General features: G+C 35.3%; 1 protein-coding gene across 3 annotated transcripts in view; it reads right to left on the bottom strand.

Moving 5' to 3' along the window:
* The window catches only part of KIF2A (kinesin family member 2A), a 56,894-nt gene that overhangs the window by 5,520 nt on the left and 36,152 nt on the right, over positions 1-15,222 (bottom strand). For 2 of the 3 annotated variants that reach the window (XM_014881819.2, XM_088156525.1), the window contains exons 10-19: positions 14,310-14,400; positions 14,094-14,157; positions 13,605-13,696; positions 13,228-13,370; positions 12,301-12,505; positions 9,280-9,390; positions 4,993-5,060; positions 3,191-3,304; positions 1,877-2,027; positions 186-287 (exon numbers count right to left, since the gene is read on the bottom strand). In XM_014881819.2, coding sequence (XP_014737305.1) covers positions 186-287; positions 1,877-2,027; positions 3,191-3,304; positions 4,993-5,060; positions 9,280-9,390; positions 12,301-12,505; positions 13,228-13,370; positions 13,605-13,696; positions 14,094-14,157; positions 14,310-14,400 — 1,141 coding nt within the window. The remainder of the gene's footprint in view (positions 1-185; positions 288-1,876; positions 2,028-3,190; positions 3,305-4,992; positions 5,061-9,279; positions 9,391-12,300; positions 12,506-13,227; positions 13,371-13,604; positions 13,697-14,093; positions 14,158-14,309; positions 14,401-15,222) is intronic. The other variant, XM_014881816.2, reaches the window with a different exon arrangement.

Here is a 15,222-nt window from a genome sequence, read left to right on the forward strand (position 1 = left end):
GTGTTACGGAATCTGTTCCAATTCGTTTGATACAATCATCTTAACATAATAAATCAGTTTAGGATTCTTTGACAGACAGAATGGCTATAGATAAGATGCTTCATCATCTTCAAGAATATGCACTTTCATTGGGAAAACCTGAATTCCTGAATTAGGATAAAACAAAGTGGAACTCCATCTTTTACCTGGAAGACAGTCCTGTGGTCTTCTACTACTTGTTCTTCCATTTCTACCATTTGTGACACAGCTTCATGGAAACTAAACAATTGCGGAGAAACTTCTTCTTCCTAAAAACAATAGTTAATTTTGTTAGCCCGGAAAGAACTGTGGCTACAGCAAAATGTTGAATGTGATCCATTTCATCACAGAACATGGCAAAAAATAGGCAGAAGGCAAAACCTTCCAAAAATAGAACTGAATACTTCTAAGAAGTATTAAGAAAAAGTCCAGGAATTAATAGAAGGGCCAATAAATTAAAAATATTTACAGAATTAAATTAAATTTTCACCAAAAATTTCCAGTCACTAATCCTAGCAAATACTGGAGATCAGAATATTCCACATTAAAATAACAAGTTAAAATAATGGGAAGAGGAAGTCTCAAGAGAAGAATTATAATTTCTAATAATTTCTAATAGATTTTAATGCCCACAGAAAACTTTGGGCAGGACTTTTTGCTGTGCATGCTGCAACAGACAGGAAAAAAATTTCAAAAAAAAAGATTACAGCAATTACATTCAATATATTCCAGGAAATCAAATTAAATTAAACCTTTGGAAAAAAAAGTTAAATAAATGCAAAGGGAGAAATCGAAAATGTACATAGTGATTGATAAATTAGAAGAATGTACACATGGATTTACAAACAAAGAAGGACAAAGAAGGCTTCTTTAGAAATGAATAGTCAACAACTGAAGAGGAAAGTACTGTAGGCTGTAATGAATGTTTAGCAAGACAGTGCAGCTCCTTACACTATGCCTTTGAAATATTTTTTAAAACATTAAGCAAGTTTTAAGTTTATTCAACATGAGTAATGAACAAGTGATATAATAGAATATCTGGTTGGAAGGAACATCCAATGGGAAGCTCTAGGAATCACTATCAGGTTCTTATGAAAAAAAGTCCTGGAAAAAGAGTAATTTACTAAAGTGAGATATACTGCAGATACCACAAAAAGATGTCTGATAAGACTGAGAGTCTTGTGAAAAATGTTAGGATTGTAAGAATTTTTCCTTTCTATTTTTCATGGGCATTTTCACAAATAGAGTTTTAATCCCTTTTGAATATTAAAGAGCCAGGACTAAAGTTGATAATAGCAATGAGGGAGAATGCCCTTCAGAAGACATCTTTCAGCTCCCTACTCCTCCAGCCCAGGGAGATATAGTGGAAACATCACATGATTGTCTTTCCAAACAGTGCAGTGGGGTTTCACCCTAGGAAAACCAGGGTGAGGAGTAATGATTGGTAGCCATATTTCCACACGCAGGGAAAGGAAAACTCCATTGAAAGGGAGTTTGCATGCAGGGAAAATAATGCTCAAAACCACAAAGACTGTTAAGTTAAAGAAATGAGTTCTAGGATACTTCCAACTGCCTAAAAAACGTGATGCTATCGTGGAAAAAATGCATACTGTAGATTATCACCACAGCCTGCCTAGATAATAAAAGCCCTAATCAGCAAGGAAGATAAAGAAACCATTCAAGAAATGTTTTTGGGTTCTGTTTTTCTTTCGTAAGGAAAAGAGCGCAATACCATAAAGAGAAAAGTTGAAGAGGTATGCTTTATGTATTTAAGATTTCACTAACAGGCTATTGATCTGGATTTGTTCTGCCCACTGTATGTCATAATCTCTTCCATGTAATTCTGTAAACCACTCACGTTTTGTTCACAGAGCAGTTTGAGATCATCTCTCTGAGGAGAGCTTCCCACACCCCACTGTGTCTCCAAGTCATCCATCTGATTGGGAGCGTGGTGTATAATGGAACGGATATCTCCTGCAGCAGTAGGATCAACTGTCAGCTCCTTCACCCTATGGGCAGAAAATGTTTCATTTGAAAATGAGTAACCTCCTGTGCAAAAAGTCACAACCAAAAATAAAGCTCTATGGGTTTATGCGCAATCAATTCATTTAATAAGGAAAATTATGATGTCACCTTCACAAATTTAATGCACTTTCAGTGACAAAAATATGTTAGTCCAGTTCCTAAAAGGCATGGACTCTTGTATTTTTACTGCTTGCATATGGATTAAAGTAAAGCTAGCAACGAGTATTTTCTGATTGAAATCTTACTCCTTGTTAACAGTTAGCAGGGCAAAAATTGCAAACCTTCAACATTAACTCTTTGACAATGGGTGATGTTTCAAAGAAAAAGGTCATTTAGCACCCTAGACCTAACAACCTTTATTTTTCTGCATACACAGTTGCGCTTTAAAGAAGTTAGTCAATCAGCTCTGCACTAGCTGTTACAAGCAAATCAACCAAGAAATTCTGAATAACTTGCAACTGAATATTTCAGAGAATAAACAGACCCTTTCATTAATTTCAAAGGTGAGAATATTTTAATAAAATGGCAGGCTCTTGCAGCACATAAGCAGTTTAAAGATTGATCATGATTCTGTCAAAAAAAGCCTATTTAAAATCAAGTTTATGAAATATGCATGAAAGTCTGAAAGCAAATTTTAGAACATATTCTTAATTTCTTTAATGGGAAAAATGTTCTTTCAAGCTGCACTTATTTACTACAATGGAAAATATTTTTCATTTATCTTCAGAGTGCTGAAAAGCTTTAATAACATATATATATATATATATATATATATATATATATATATATATATATATATATATAAGAAAATTTTCCCTTTCAGAGATATTCAAATTATCCTAAACACAGAATTGTTAGAATTGGTCCACTAAATTTACAAAGGTGACATCACAATTTCTTTCTTTTTTTTTTTTTAATGTATGAAAGAAACTAGCAAGCCTGGATACAGAATGTGGATGTTTAAGGAGGGTAAACAAAATACTGGGAAGATGATTGCATATCATGCAGAGCCATCACCTGCCAAACCAAAATAAAAACAAAGTATGTGTGACTCAAGGCAAGGGGACTAATGAAAGGTTGGTCTGTAAAATTACATAGCCAAAACGAAAACTTAAAAATAAAGTTCCATGTATAGAATGAAGTAGACCTGGTGTTTGAAGGAGAAAAGTCGTCATACTCATAGGAAGGAGAGAGATCAGAGCGACTGCCACTACCCTGTGAGAAGGGAATGTCCGAAGGACTAATTCCAAATTCCTTTACTCTGCAGCAGCAAAATACAGTGGCAAATTAAAAGAAAATGTTCTCATAAACACAGTTAAAATGACAACTCTTTGTTTAGCATACTTCTTTAATAGTTTAACTACAAAATTATTTTTATAACACAAATGTTTCAACATATCTCTGCAAACAGATCACTAACAAAGCTGAACAAAACCAGTGCTGCTAATTTGCAGGGAACTCTAACAGCAGTGTTTTGAGAAGGGCAATTCCAGATTTTGGTTTGTATAGTTAATATGATTGATCTACATTCAATATTCCACTAATGACTCCTTTTAAAATATCAAATCACTGCAGCTACAAAAGTGTAAATTCTATTTCACCTCCTGTTGTCACTGCCCATACATTAGTGTCCATCACCTAAAACTAACTACTATGAAAGTGATGTATTGTTAGAAAAAATAAAAAACAATACAAAACACATGTAGCAACATTACAGTGACAGGTATATACTCCACAACAGCATACAATTTTAACGCTAAGAGGAGGAAACAGTTTCAGCATAACTATATAGGACACTAGAAAGAGGTGCTTAATTTGTTTTGTGGTGATGTTCTATGGAGTCACTTCAACAACTAAGTGGTATGAGGGACAGAAGTTCCAGTAAGTCTTGAATGTGCAAGATCCTGCATCATGTTACTCTAAGCAGAGGAGTAGATGACTCATTCTCTTCAGGAAGGAAATTAGAAAGACTGGTCCTAGCTAGGCAAGTTTAGTACTAGCTCCATTAACCCAGACACAGGGACATTTGGAGACTGAGAGAAGCAGACAATAAACCTTTCTAGCAGACCGTTGTGCCTAGCCAAGCAAAAGCAGTTGTGGTTCTGCCTGACCTCTTACAGGAGCAAACAGGCCCCCAGATGGCCTCTCCTGGCAAAGCCAGGGCTTCTGATGGCCCAGAGGCTGTCTGCCACCTCTGTCCTTTGCAGCAAAGTGTGGGACGTCTCTGAGTCATAAGTTTGGCTGTGGGGACATACAGGACCTGATTGCACCATCTCCACAGATTTTAAACACAGCAGAACTGCAGCAGGTGAGGGCTCCTTTCACAATCACTGGAGAGAGCTGAACACTTCCTTAGAGCAGTACAGGTCTCAAGTGATGCCTCTGCCTCTGGAGGTGCTAATTTCTCTAGAGTAATCATAAAACCTGTTGGATTTTCTGCATTTTTAAGCCTTTACTTAGGGTTCTCAGATATTTGCTTGAAGTTGGGAAGCATGAAATTTTATATGTACATATAATACCGATTGGCAGCTGCACACAATTTCACCAAAGGGATGGAAAAAAAACCTCACATCACAGAAAGGTATTTTAGCAAACACCCCAGAGAATCATCATGAACACCAACTATCTCTAATGCAAGAGATGGTCCTTTCAAAGCAAGGGCAAAACTAATAGTAGCATGTCCCACATACCTTGCAATCCACATTATCCATCTCTGGATAATGGCATAGATGCAGCAGTTTTAACAGATTCTTTTGTAATGGATGTACAAAGTGACAGTTTAAATGAAATGTGAGCCTGGATCAGTAATTTGGTTTTAATCTTTTTAAGAAACGCAACTACCATTGAATTATTCAAGTAGCTAAAATAATCATACATCATGGAACAACACTATTTCAAATGTCAGTAATCAACAGCCGGTATAGCTTTAAGAAATAACGTTTTTCATACCTATTTGCGTATCTCAGTGTATTTAGAGTGTTTTCACATGATGCCATCCCTGGAGAAATTGTAGCAATCTGGAGAAACAAGCCACACGTTGGTAAATCACTTTATATAAATGAAAGGGTAGATAAATTTAAATGTATATATCTTTTAATCTCCTGTTTAATTTCTGATCTTCTACAAAAAATGCCTGCTGTATACAGCTGTCCTTACACAACATCTCAGGGACACAGATGTCCAGTCAAAGCTCCAATTTAATTTTTTAACCCTACAAGGAACATCAAAAATTCGTAGAAATTCAATTTCCCCAACCATCTTGGTAACATATTGTGTAAACGTGAAATTGTAACTTAAAAAATACACTCCTCAAAAAGGGAAATACGCAACTCAGTAGACCCTAAGTCTAATATATTCTATAGACAATTACCACATTATTTTTTTAATGTATCCTTTGAGACTCTCCTCTGTTCAAGGAGATTCTATGCTGATTTTGGCCACATCAGAAACTGAACTTAACAGTAGTAAAGATAAGCCTGAGTTTAACTATTTTCCTAAGTAGAGATGTATTTTTTCCTATTAGAAATTAGCTGTAAAAAATTCTTGATGGCAAACCTTTCACGAGACCTATCTGCAATCTAAAGGTCTTTCTTTTTCCCGTTAGATTAATTACTCTGAAGATAGCACCACCTCTCCCAAAATCAGAAAAATTAAAACTGTGATTGGAAAAAATGGGATCATTATTTGTCCTAGTTTCTCTCAACAGTCCAAATTTTCTGTCTGTGCTCTTTCCTAAACAGTCATAAAGACTCTACCCAGAACAAACACCTTTTATGATCCTACACACTAACATTTTCCTAGCATCACAGACTCAGGAGACTGAAACTGATGGTGATTATATAATCTCGGTTTTCCCTTTCATCCTGCTGCTGACATTCCTGTATAAAAGCAGAGGTAGTCATCCCAAGAGGAATTTCTCCTTCTGGGGAGAAAGGAAAAATATGTGGGGTAAGTGACCATACAGACCTAAGTTTAAACCTCTAATACTGGTACACATCAATTACTAAGGAAAACAACAAGCTTATATTTGAGATCACATAACTGCATGTCTCTTGTTCTGACGCTAATTAACAAACATCTACAAGTTCCTAAAGCCCTTCCAAACTCAAATAACATGAAAAATGCATGCATCTCTTCCACCAGTTTGATGTTCAGAGCATGCCACAGACAATGATGCTTAGATTGATGGCATTTGTCTTCCCAAGACATTGTTACATGTGATAAAGCCTGGAGATAGCTGAACTATCCTGACAATTGGAAGTGGTGAATGAATTCCATGTTTTCCTACGTTTTGTGTGTGTGGCTTTTGCTTTACCTATTTACTACCACTCCTGTAACACTAGGGGACTGCTCCAACATTTTAAAGAGCATAAAGTACAGCTACTCTAGGGAAGTGCCATTATAGGTGCCTTGGTCTGTGTGAATACCCTGTTCAGGACACATGAATTTGTCACAAGTCTTGGTGTATAACCTCTCCTTAGGCCCCAAAAAGCCCACTCCAGGCCAGACAGGAGTACTCAGACCTCTCCGTGGCTCACTTTCTTGCTCCTTACTCCAAATGAGGATAGCAAAAGCTGCACTATTTATGGACAGGAGTTATCTTTAAGACCTGTAATAACCATTCTTCCTATTTTGAATCTATCTACACTGCTTGTAAGCCATCACAGTGCAATCAATGACCCTGTTGAGACACAGAAGTCTGCAGGTTCCTACTACCACCCGGAGGGCTGAGGAGTCTGACCACTTCAGCTATGACTGCATCACATGAAGGATGCAACATGTCAAGGAGCAGCACTGGTTAAAAAATGAGGCTATTCTATGTAGTCACACTTTAACTTTCAAATGACAATTCATTAACCTACAATGCAACTCTTCAAAAACTTTAAATGATTTCCCAAACTATTAAAAGACAAGAACAGTAAAACTGCAATGACTGAAAAAGACTTTTTTAAAATTATGCTGACTGTAAGTCTCTGGATTTCTTTTGAAGGAAGCAAATCCTAGTCATAATTGTCCATGTTATGAAGTTATTTTCAAAGTATTTTTCTGAAATTTGAAAAAACAAAGAGTTTCCAAATCATAGTTTAATGTTATATACAGAGAGAATACTCCATTCCTAAGTATGTAACTTTTTAAACTGCAACATATCCACAAACAATAAAAGGAAAAGTCACATAAAAATGAAGTGTAGAAATTACCCAGTGCGTTTTACTCAAATATCCTCCTTACAGATTCGTATCTCAGAAAGCAAGTGGAAAACATACAGCAGGTATTTTTTTACTTCAAGAATCTTTTAGTAAGTTAAAAATCACAAGATTTTACTGCGTCATTTTATATGCATTCCATACTGAAAAGTACTGCATAGTTGCAGAATGTCTTATTCAAACAGCATGTTTGATCCATTTGAACAGTAGATCAAATCTGTATTGTTCAGGAAGTCCTTAGTGATAACCACCATTGCTGGCTGGAGTTAAACCAAGTATCTGAGGATGAAACTCTGCTGATTACATTCTTAACTAAAAAATTCACATGAACAAAATCTAAAACCAGAATGTCACAAGTGGTGCTACTACTAAGAAGAACAGCAGAAGAATGAATTTGCAAGCAGTAGCTTATCCTCAAAGAGGTTTCTTAAGCTTAATTGTGAAGAGAATGTAGTTATATGAATGAGAAATAAAAAAATAATTCAAGCATATTTCCACTTCCAGAGGGGATTATTTTTACTAATTAGAAACTTGCATTAAATATTCACAAACACTAGTTACTCGATGTGTGGAGAGTAACTTCCACCAGGCTAATTTTTCAAACCTCCTTCAGCAGTGTGGATACACCTGCTACAACTGCATCATCTAGCTATTTTATCTTGCACAGGATTCATAAAGTTATAGAGTCATACAATGATTTGTGTTGGAAGAGACCTCTAAAGGTCATTTAGTTCAATGCCTATGCAATGAGCAGGGACATGTGCAGCTTGGTCAGGTATGTCTCAGCAGGAAAGAAAACTGTCCTGTTGTTTCATTAGAAAACTAATTTGAAGGAAAAACGGTTAATAAAAATGCTATTTTACCACAATTTTCAAATTAGAACCATGCCTAACAACTAAATGGAAGACTAAGCTGTCCTAAGACCATAGTTTTCACATTGTGGTCTGCAGATTGCTCTGGCCTCTAGAGTAAATAATTCAAAGGAGCATGTGGAAAGTAACCAACACAAACAAGCCTAGTTATCAGTATGCACTGCAGAGAGTTTGCATTCTCATAAAGAGAAATGTTAAGGATGCACAAATAAAACAGCTAGACATCAGGACTTTTATCTCTCCTTTCGCTCATATGTCAGAAGAATTCTGTTTTTTGAGACTGGTGCAATTGCACATCTCCAGCTATTCAAGAACTACTTAAAGATTTATATATCTATATATACTTATATATTTATAATTGTTAATAATTTATAATATTTACAATAATCTTTATTTATGTTTTATTTTATATATTCTTACATATATTTTATGTATTTACAACAGCTATTCATCCCATCTATCCCAACTTCCCACCCAACAGCCTGAAGCATATTCTGATGACCTTGATACCAACTTTTAGTTTAATCTTTGTCATTGAAAAATCATAACTCATCACTGTATTTCCAGTCTACACCCTATTTTCCAGAATTCTGCAAAACAAATAAGACTCTTTTATCATTAAGATACTGTTAAAAACAAACAAACAAACAAACAAGCAAACAAACAAACTTCTCAAGCTAGACATGTTTCTAGCTGCCAGCCTACCTAGAAAACTAGAACAAGCAATAAGAAAGGTCAGTAAAAAATTGAGAAGGGAACAAATTATCTAAAATCACAGAATCATAGAACCACATGGGTTGGAAAACACCTCTAAAATAATTTAATCCAATCATTAACCCAGCCAAGCCCATCACCATTTCCCTAACTACCACATCTACACATCTTTTAAAGATCTCTAAGGACTGTGACCAGACCACTTACCTGACCAGCTGATTCCAACGCTTGACAGCCCCTTTGGTGAAGAAATTTCTCCTAATATTCAATCTAAACCATTGAGAAATGTCTCTTTTGAATCCTCCTCCACATACAATGTCAATTACTGAATAAATTTAAGTTCAACACACTACCAGTAGCAAGCAAACAATTTTAAACATAAAAGCCTAAATTTGCAGTGTATTTTCTCTTTGTAATTGTTAGAACAGTTAACCAAATCAACTTACCATACAGGTACGTGAGTTTTCTCCAATGAATGAATCTCTTAGCACCTGAGTAAGTTTACTTGCTCTGAAGGGTGTGTGAGGTTTATTTCGGCCTAAGGCTCTAATGCACTCCTGAAAGAACAAAGAGATTCTTTATCATGCATTAAATAAACATAATAAAAATGCAATTCAGAATCAGAAAATATATATCTTATATTTGATGCACTCCCCAAAAAATATAATTAAAATTTACTGTTAAATCTTGGATTCAATAAGCATTCTACTTCTCATTAAGCTCAGTAAAGAGGAAAGAATTTTAAAAGGATTAGAAGCCTAAAAACTGCCTCACTGTCATCCAAATTGTTTACATCTTTTGTATCCAACAACAAAACTATACAGCATTGATGTGAAATATTCAAGCTAACAATTATTCCTGATTATCAGCTACAAAAGCCTGAACGAGCTACAACCTCTGCCAGCAGCAGCAGTATGGGCAGGAACACAGGTTAACTGTACCAGTGAAAAGCAGTAGCTTTGATTCTGATTTTATCACTGTCTTTCTTTACAGCTTTGAAGAAAACAAACTTCCTGAAAGCTTGCACAGGTCACAAACCAAGTAGGCACAGCTCTCTACTGGAAGCAAGCTCTCTACTTAGCACTGGAAGACACTTGAAAACATTAGGTCCCTCCCTGTTTAAAAATACTCCTTATGTGAAGAAACAGGGATAAGATCTTATCTTCCTCCATTCCCAGAGGCAAGGGGCTACACTAATATTTGCAACAGATTGGGTTCCAGTGAGCAACACTGTATAGATGTAAATATTACAAAATTATTACAGAAGTTACAGCAGCAACTAAGTACAACAGTGACCAAGATACCATCATCTAACCATCACTTCCGTCCACTCAGTGCTCTAATATTGTCTAACAAGCTATTCTTATGAAAAGAAATTTTAGTTTTAATTTTTGCAGTGTTGTCATCATAACATTTTGACTGTTCATTCCAGACTCTGCCTTTGCCTCTTCAGATGAAAGGCCTCCTCAGTGCACTTTTGAAGTATCTGCAAACAGAACTTCTACAACCAACCATATTTCAAATGTATTTCAAATTAAAGCTTTGCTTTTAGCTGCACTAATAGATGGAATAGTCTTTGTGTTACATGAATAATTCTACAGAAGTTCAATTAATCCTCCAGCTGCAGACATATCCTATATTGAATTACTGATATGGCAATCAGCAAGTTTTTAACTGATATTTTAATTTACTATAATGATTTTTAGGTTGCTTACTCCTGAAAAATTAGAATCATATTATCTCCTTATTAGTAAAATATGACACCACCAGCTTCTAAATTGCAATAGACTTTTAAAGTACATTTGGTTTTCACCACATCTCTGAAAACCAGGTAACAAAATGACAACACTACTTCCATGTTGAGACATTACAGAAACTTCCTGTGCCAAAATCTTGAACAGGTTAAGACAGAACTAATATCCAGATGGAAAGAGCAAATCTTGGATTTGCAATAAAGACCACTTTGTCAGAATGTACTAGTTTAACTGGAACTTGAAAATAACTTCATGGCTCCTGAATACAAATGGAAAAGGCTGTGGAGTGTTTTTAGGATAGATAAAAAATGGCAAACATGTCACTGAGAAACTTCTCTTTTTGTACCACCTTTTACACCGCTGCAAGGCCTCTATTTATCTTTATTTCCCCCTTCCCCAAATAATTTGGATGAAGATCACTAGTACACCATCAGCAGAACCTCTTGCTATAATTAAAAAGACAAGCTGCATAAAAATTAACTAAATATGTTGTATGAGCAGTATCCAGTACAAAATAAATAAACTGAAAAAAAACCTCTCAAACCAAACCACCAAAACAAAAGGGCTTTATTCAATTACATTTGGAAATTAGTAGTAACATCAACCCAATGGTCCCTGCATTGCTTACTTTGATGTAAAATCAGAACAGGCCAAAGTTTTGGAACTGCTGCTTCCAGTTTTTCAACACGCTATAGAATTTTGTAATGACATATTATACATCACAATTTTATGGTGTGTTGTGACATCTGTTTATTCAGATGCCAGTCTTCTCCCAAGTTTATACTGGGAATAAAAAAGTAACCACACAGATCTTGGGGTTCAGATTTTTTATATAAAACCAGTGTGGGTGCTAAGTAGTAAACCTAAGCAAAACTAACCAAAATCAGAGATAAATTCTAAGACATTCAAAACTACTGTTTCTCCAGTTTGAAATTAAAAAAAATTACTTCCCCTATTTAGACTGAACCTCTTTTAATCACTATAAAACATCAAAGAAAAAAAGCAGATTAATATTTAAGTAGTATTTCTTAGCTCTGTCTGTATGTCCTGGACTGGATGTATGAAAATCTGAAAAGTGACTGTATCAGACAATTTGCTATGAAGAGGAGTTGACAAAAATGGATTTCACCTTTCAAGGTTTATTTCAAATATTTGCTAGTTTTTTCTGAACATGCTGCTGTTGTTTTGCTTTAGTCAATGCATTAACAGTAGTAAATATGTTGCCAGTGTAGTTTTATCTTTTATTTAAAAGAAGAAATAGTGAGATCAGTAAGAATACTTCCTGTTAGTATTTCATACCTTGAGTACCAAAGTAAGTCATTTGCCTTCCTATTTTAAATATCTATCAGAAATGTCTGCAAATTCAAACCCTGTGAACTTTTTGTGAACTTGGTTTTTTGGTGTGCTTTCTTGTTTGTTTGGGGATTTTGTTTTGTTTTTCAGCTGGTAGGTTGGTTGGTTTTGCTGGGGTGTTTCGCTATTATTTTACAAAAACTACATGTAAGTTGATAGTACAATGTTCCTGCATTGTTTCTACTTGGGACTTACAAAATGTTCCATCAGACATTTAGAGGAAAAACCAATACATTGTTTACCTATCATAAGAATAGACAATGTAGACAAGCAAAGCCCGCAAAAACACTAATTTTACTTGTCACTGCTATTATATGTAGGCTTCCACCTACCCCAAGGCAATAGAAACATATCAGTTACCTTGAGTGCTAAAAGGCTCTTGTTAATTTCTGCACCTTCCAGTCGCGTCTGCCTATCTGCACTCGAAGTATCTGCTCCTCTTTCATTGCCAGCCAAATCAATCAGAGAAAATTTACCATGCAATTTCCCTTTCCTTCTGAGAATAATCTGAAACACTGCATGGCTTCGAGATGAGTGTGCATTTGCAGATGTCTGGCCAGATGTCCTTTAAACAGGAGATGAGCAGAGAAAAACATTAACCAGTGGAGGACCATACATGTTAAACACTAACCTCACGATGACAGGTTTTCAGGGCAGATTCCTGTATTTTCTTACATTCTGATAGAATGTCTAACACTCTTTTGGGCACTAGACATAGAACACTAATAACTGGATATACATAGTACAATTATGCCTCTTCTTCCATCTCTTTGAATGGAAATGGAAGATTAGTAATATTCTGCCTCCCTTTTAAAATCAGATCTTCATATATTTCAGATTATCAGAGATCATACACAGAAAATGCTGATGACACTTTTATCTGATCATGCAGCAGTCCATGCTCAAGGCTAATTTTAAAACAATGAAGGTGAAGTCTTAAAAAAAAGTAAAAAACCTGTGCTTAACCTCTGCCACTATGCATCAAGGCCTTTTAGAGATGAAGAACCTGGCAGCATTCCAGTTTTTAAATTATGTGAATTTAAGTCAGTAAGCTGCTTACATAATGCATGCAATTCACATCCTCTTGAAAAATCAGTTATTTCTCTCCAGGAGACAGAGAAACTCGAAACATCTCTATTTAAAACGTAGGTAGATTCCTTACTTGCAGAAAGCATAATCAAAAAATCCCTTGCATATTAAAAGGTATCACTACAAAGATACCCCCAAAAAATGTTGTTCTGATTTTTTAACATACAGTGAAAAAGTGGCGTTAGCTATGGAAGATACCTGCAGCTGTTGCCTACTTCAATAAGCTTAAGAACATCTTCAACACATTTGACTTCCCGCTCCTGTAATCCCACCACCTGGACTTGTTGTTTACCATCTTCTAACACTCTTAATTTTGTCTTCCTGTTTAACAAGTCAAAAACCTTAGGGAAGGAGGAAAACAGAACAGTTAAAAGAGGAGCTTTATAAAAAAATTCCTATTTTGAATTCCATTTCAAATAATGCTAAGCATTCCATGGAAATACATGATTGGAAAGGAAATGTAAAGAATTCTTTGAAATACACCTTTTAATGCAAAGAGGGAAAAAATCTTTTACGTGACAAGCTCACATTAAAAAAGAAACTCCTTCTTTCTCAGAAAAAGACCAGGTACTTACCTTACCACTGTAGATCTCAAAAAATGTTGCATATACTTGAAGTTCTAACTTCTTATAGTTTGGCTTCTTTAGCATTAAGAAGACATCTCGAGCTGTGAATACATTTCCAGAATAAAAAGAAACCTCATCATGTGTTTTCATTTAGTAAAGATTCATTCATGTGTAACAGTCTATTTTACAGCACCTCATATTTTGTAAGAATGAGATACGGTCAGTCAACCAAGCCTAGAACAACGCGATCTAAACTGCCACATTACACATTAGAAGATGCAGAAGACACCAAAATGGTAAACTTAAATAATCTATTATTGCATTTTTGTTAAGTAGTCTGTACTGTGTAAAGGATACACATCTAGGGACATCTTTTGATGTTACTGAAGCTCCACTACAATGCAAAGTATGTAAACCGTTATATTTGTATGACAAAAAGTAGAAAATTTATTCATCTCAACTGATCTGCCCAAAGTCAACTGATGAATGAAGTCTCACCTGCAAGTGCATATATGCCTTTAGAACAATCTTGGTTCTTTCCTGAAAAGTCGCCACCCATAGTCTAAATTAAAAAAAGAAAAAAAATAGCAAAGAAGAAAAGAAAAGCACTATAAAAATCACAGAACTGTAGCTTACATATTCCTTATTTATTAGAACTTATCTAAGTGTGTCACGTAAAAAATAGTATTGCTGACTTGTAGAAGAAGTACTTACATGGGTTTTCCCACTGCCTGTTTGTCCATACGCAAAACAAGTGGCCATCCCCCTTTCAAATATGGTCTCCACTAACGGTCGAGCTGTAAACCTTAAATGCAAAAAAACCTGTACTTAAAAAACTGAAGTACTTTAAGATGCCACTACCACAAGGAAAATTAAAATGTTAAGGCCAGAAGTGACAAAATTGGTCCTATACTTTGACAGATCAAAGGACATTTATACACCAATTTCTGAAGTAAGGAGACTACCAGCTCTAAGGTACTAACATTTTCCAAACCATCACAAGCTATGAGGTCTCTCCTATTTGTTTTACAACAATACTATCCTCCCTTAAACCCTAAAACAATTATTTCATTGTTTTAATGATCCAACATCTGACAGTTTACCAAACAGAGTCTGGAGCTCCCTCAAGATGCCAGAATAAGATGTTGAAGTAGGACAGTGTAGCAGATAGGAGTTTTGTCAACACTAAAATTCTACTGTAGTTTTTCTTTTCCTCCACAAATCAACTTCCGAGATTAAATTTGAAAGACAAGAGGCCAAATTGCACATCTCAATTTATGAGAACATGCACACATTAAGAAAGGGCCAAGATAATGGCTATCCAAGCTCTTCAAAATGAAAAAATCTACTTATCCCTGAGGTACTATTTGCTGTCAGTATTATCTGAAGTATCATTTCCTTTTTTAGATAATAATTTTATTTTAAGAAACACAGAGTTATTGTTCCTGCTTATCACCATTATTTCATTGTAAACTCCAAAAGCAAAGGATAAACTAATGGAGAGTTACATATGGAGGTGATTCTGCAAAACTCTTTCTAAACTTTTTCTAGTTGTTTACCCATAAGTAACCTATAAGTGATCATTAAAGGAAAAAATTAACTGCTGAAACACTGAGATGCTACAACC

Source organism: Sturnus vulgaris, chromosome Z (assembly GCF_052056855.1).
Source record: "Sturnus vulgaris isolate bStuVul1 chromosome Z, bStuVul1.hap1, whole genome shotgun sequence".
NCBI classification, from domain to species: Eukaryota; Metazoa; Chordata; class Aves; order Passeriformes; family Sturnidae; genus Sturnus; species Sturnus vulgaris.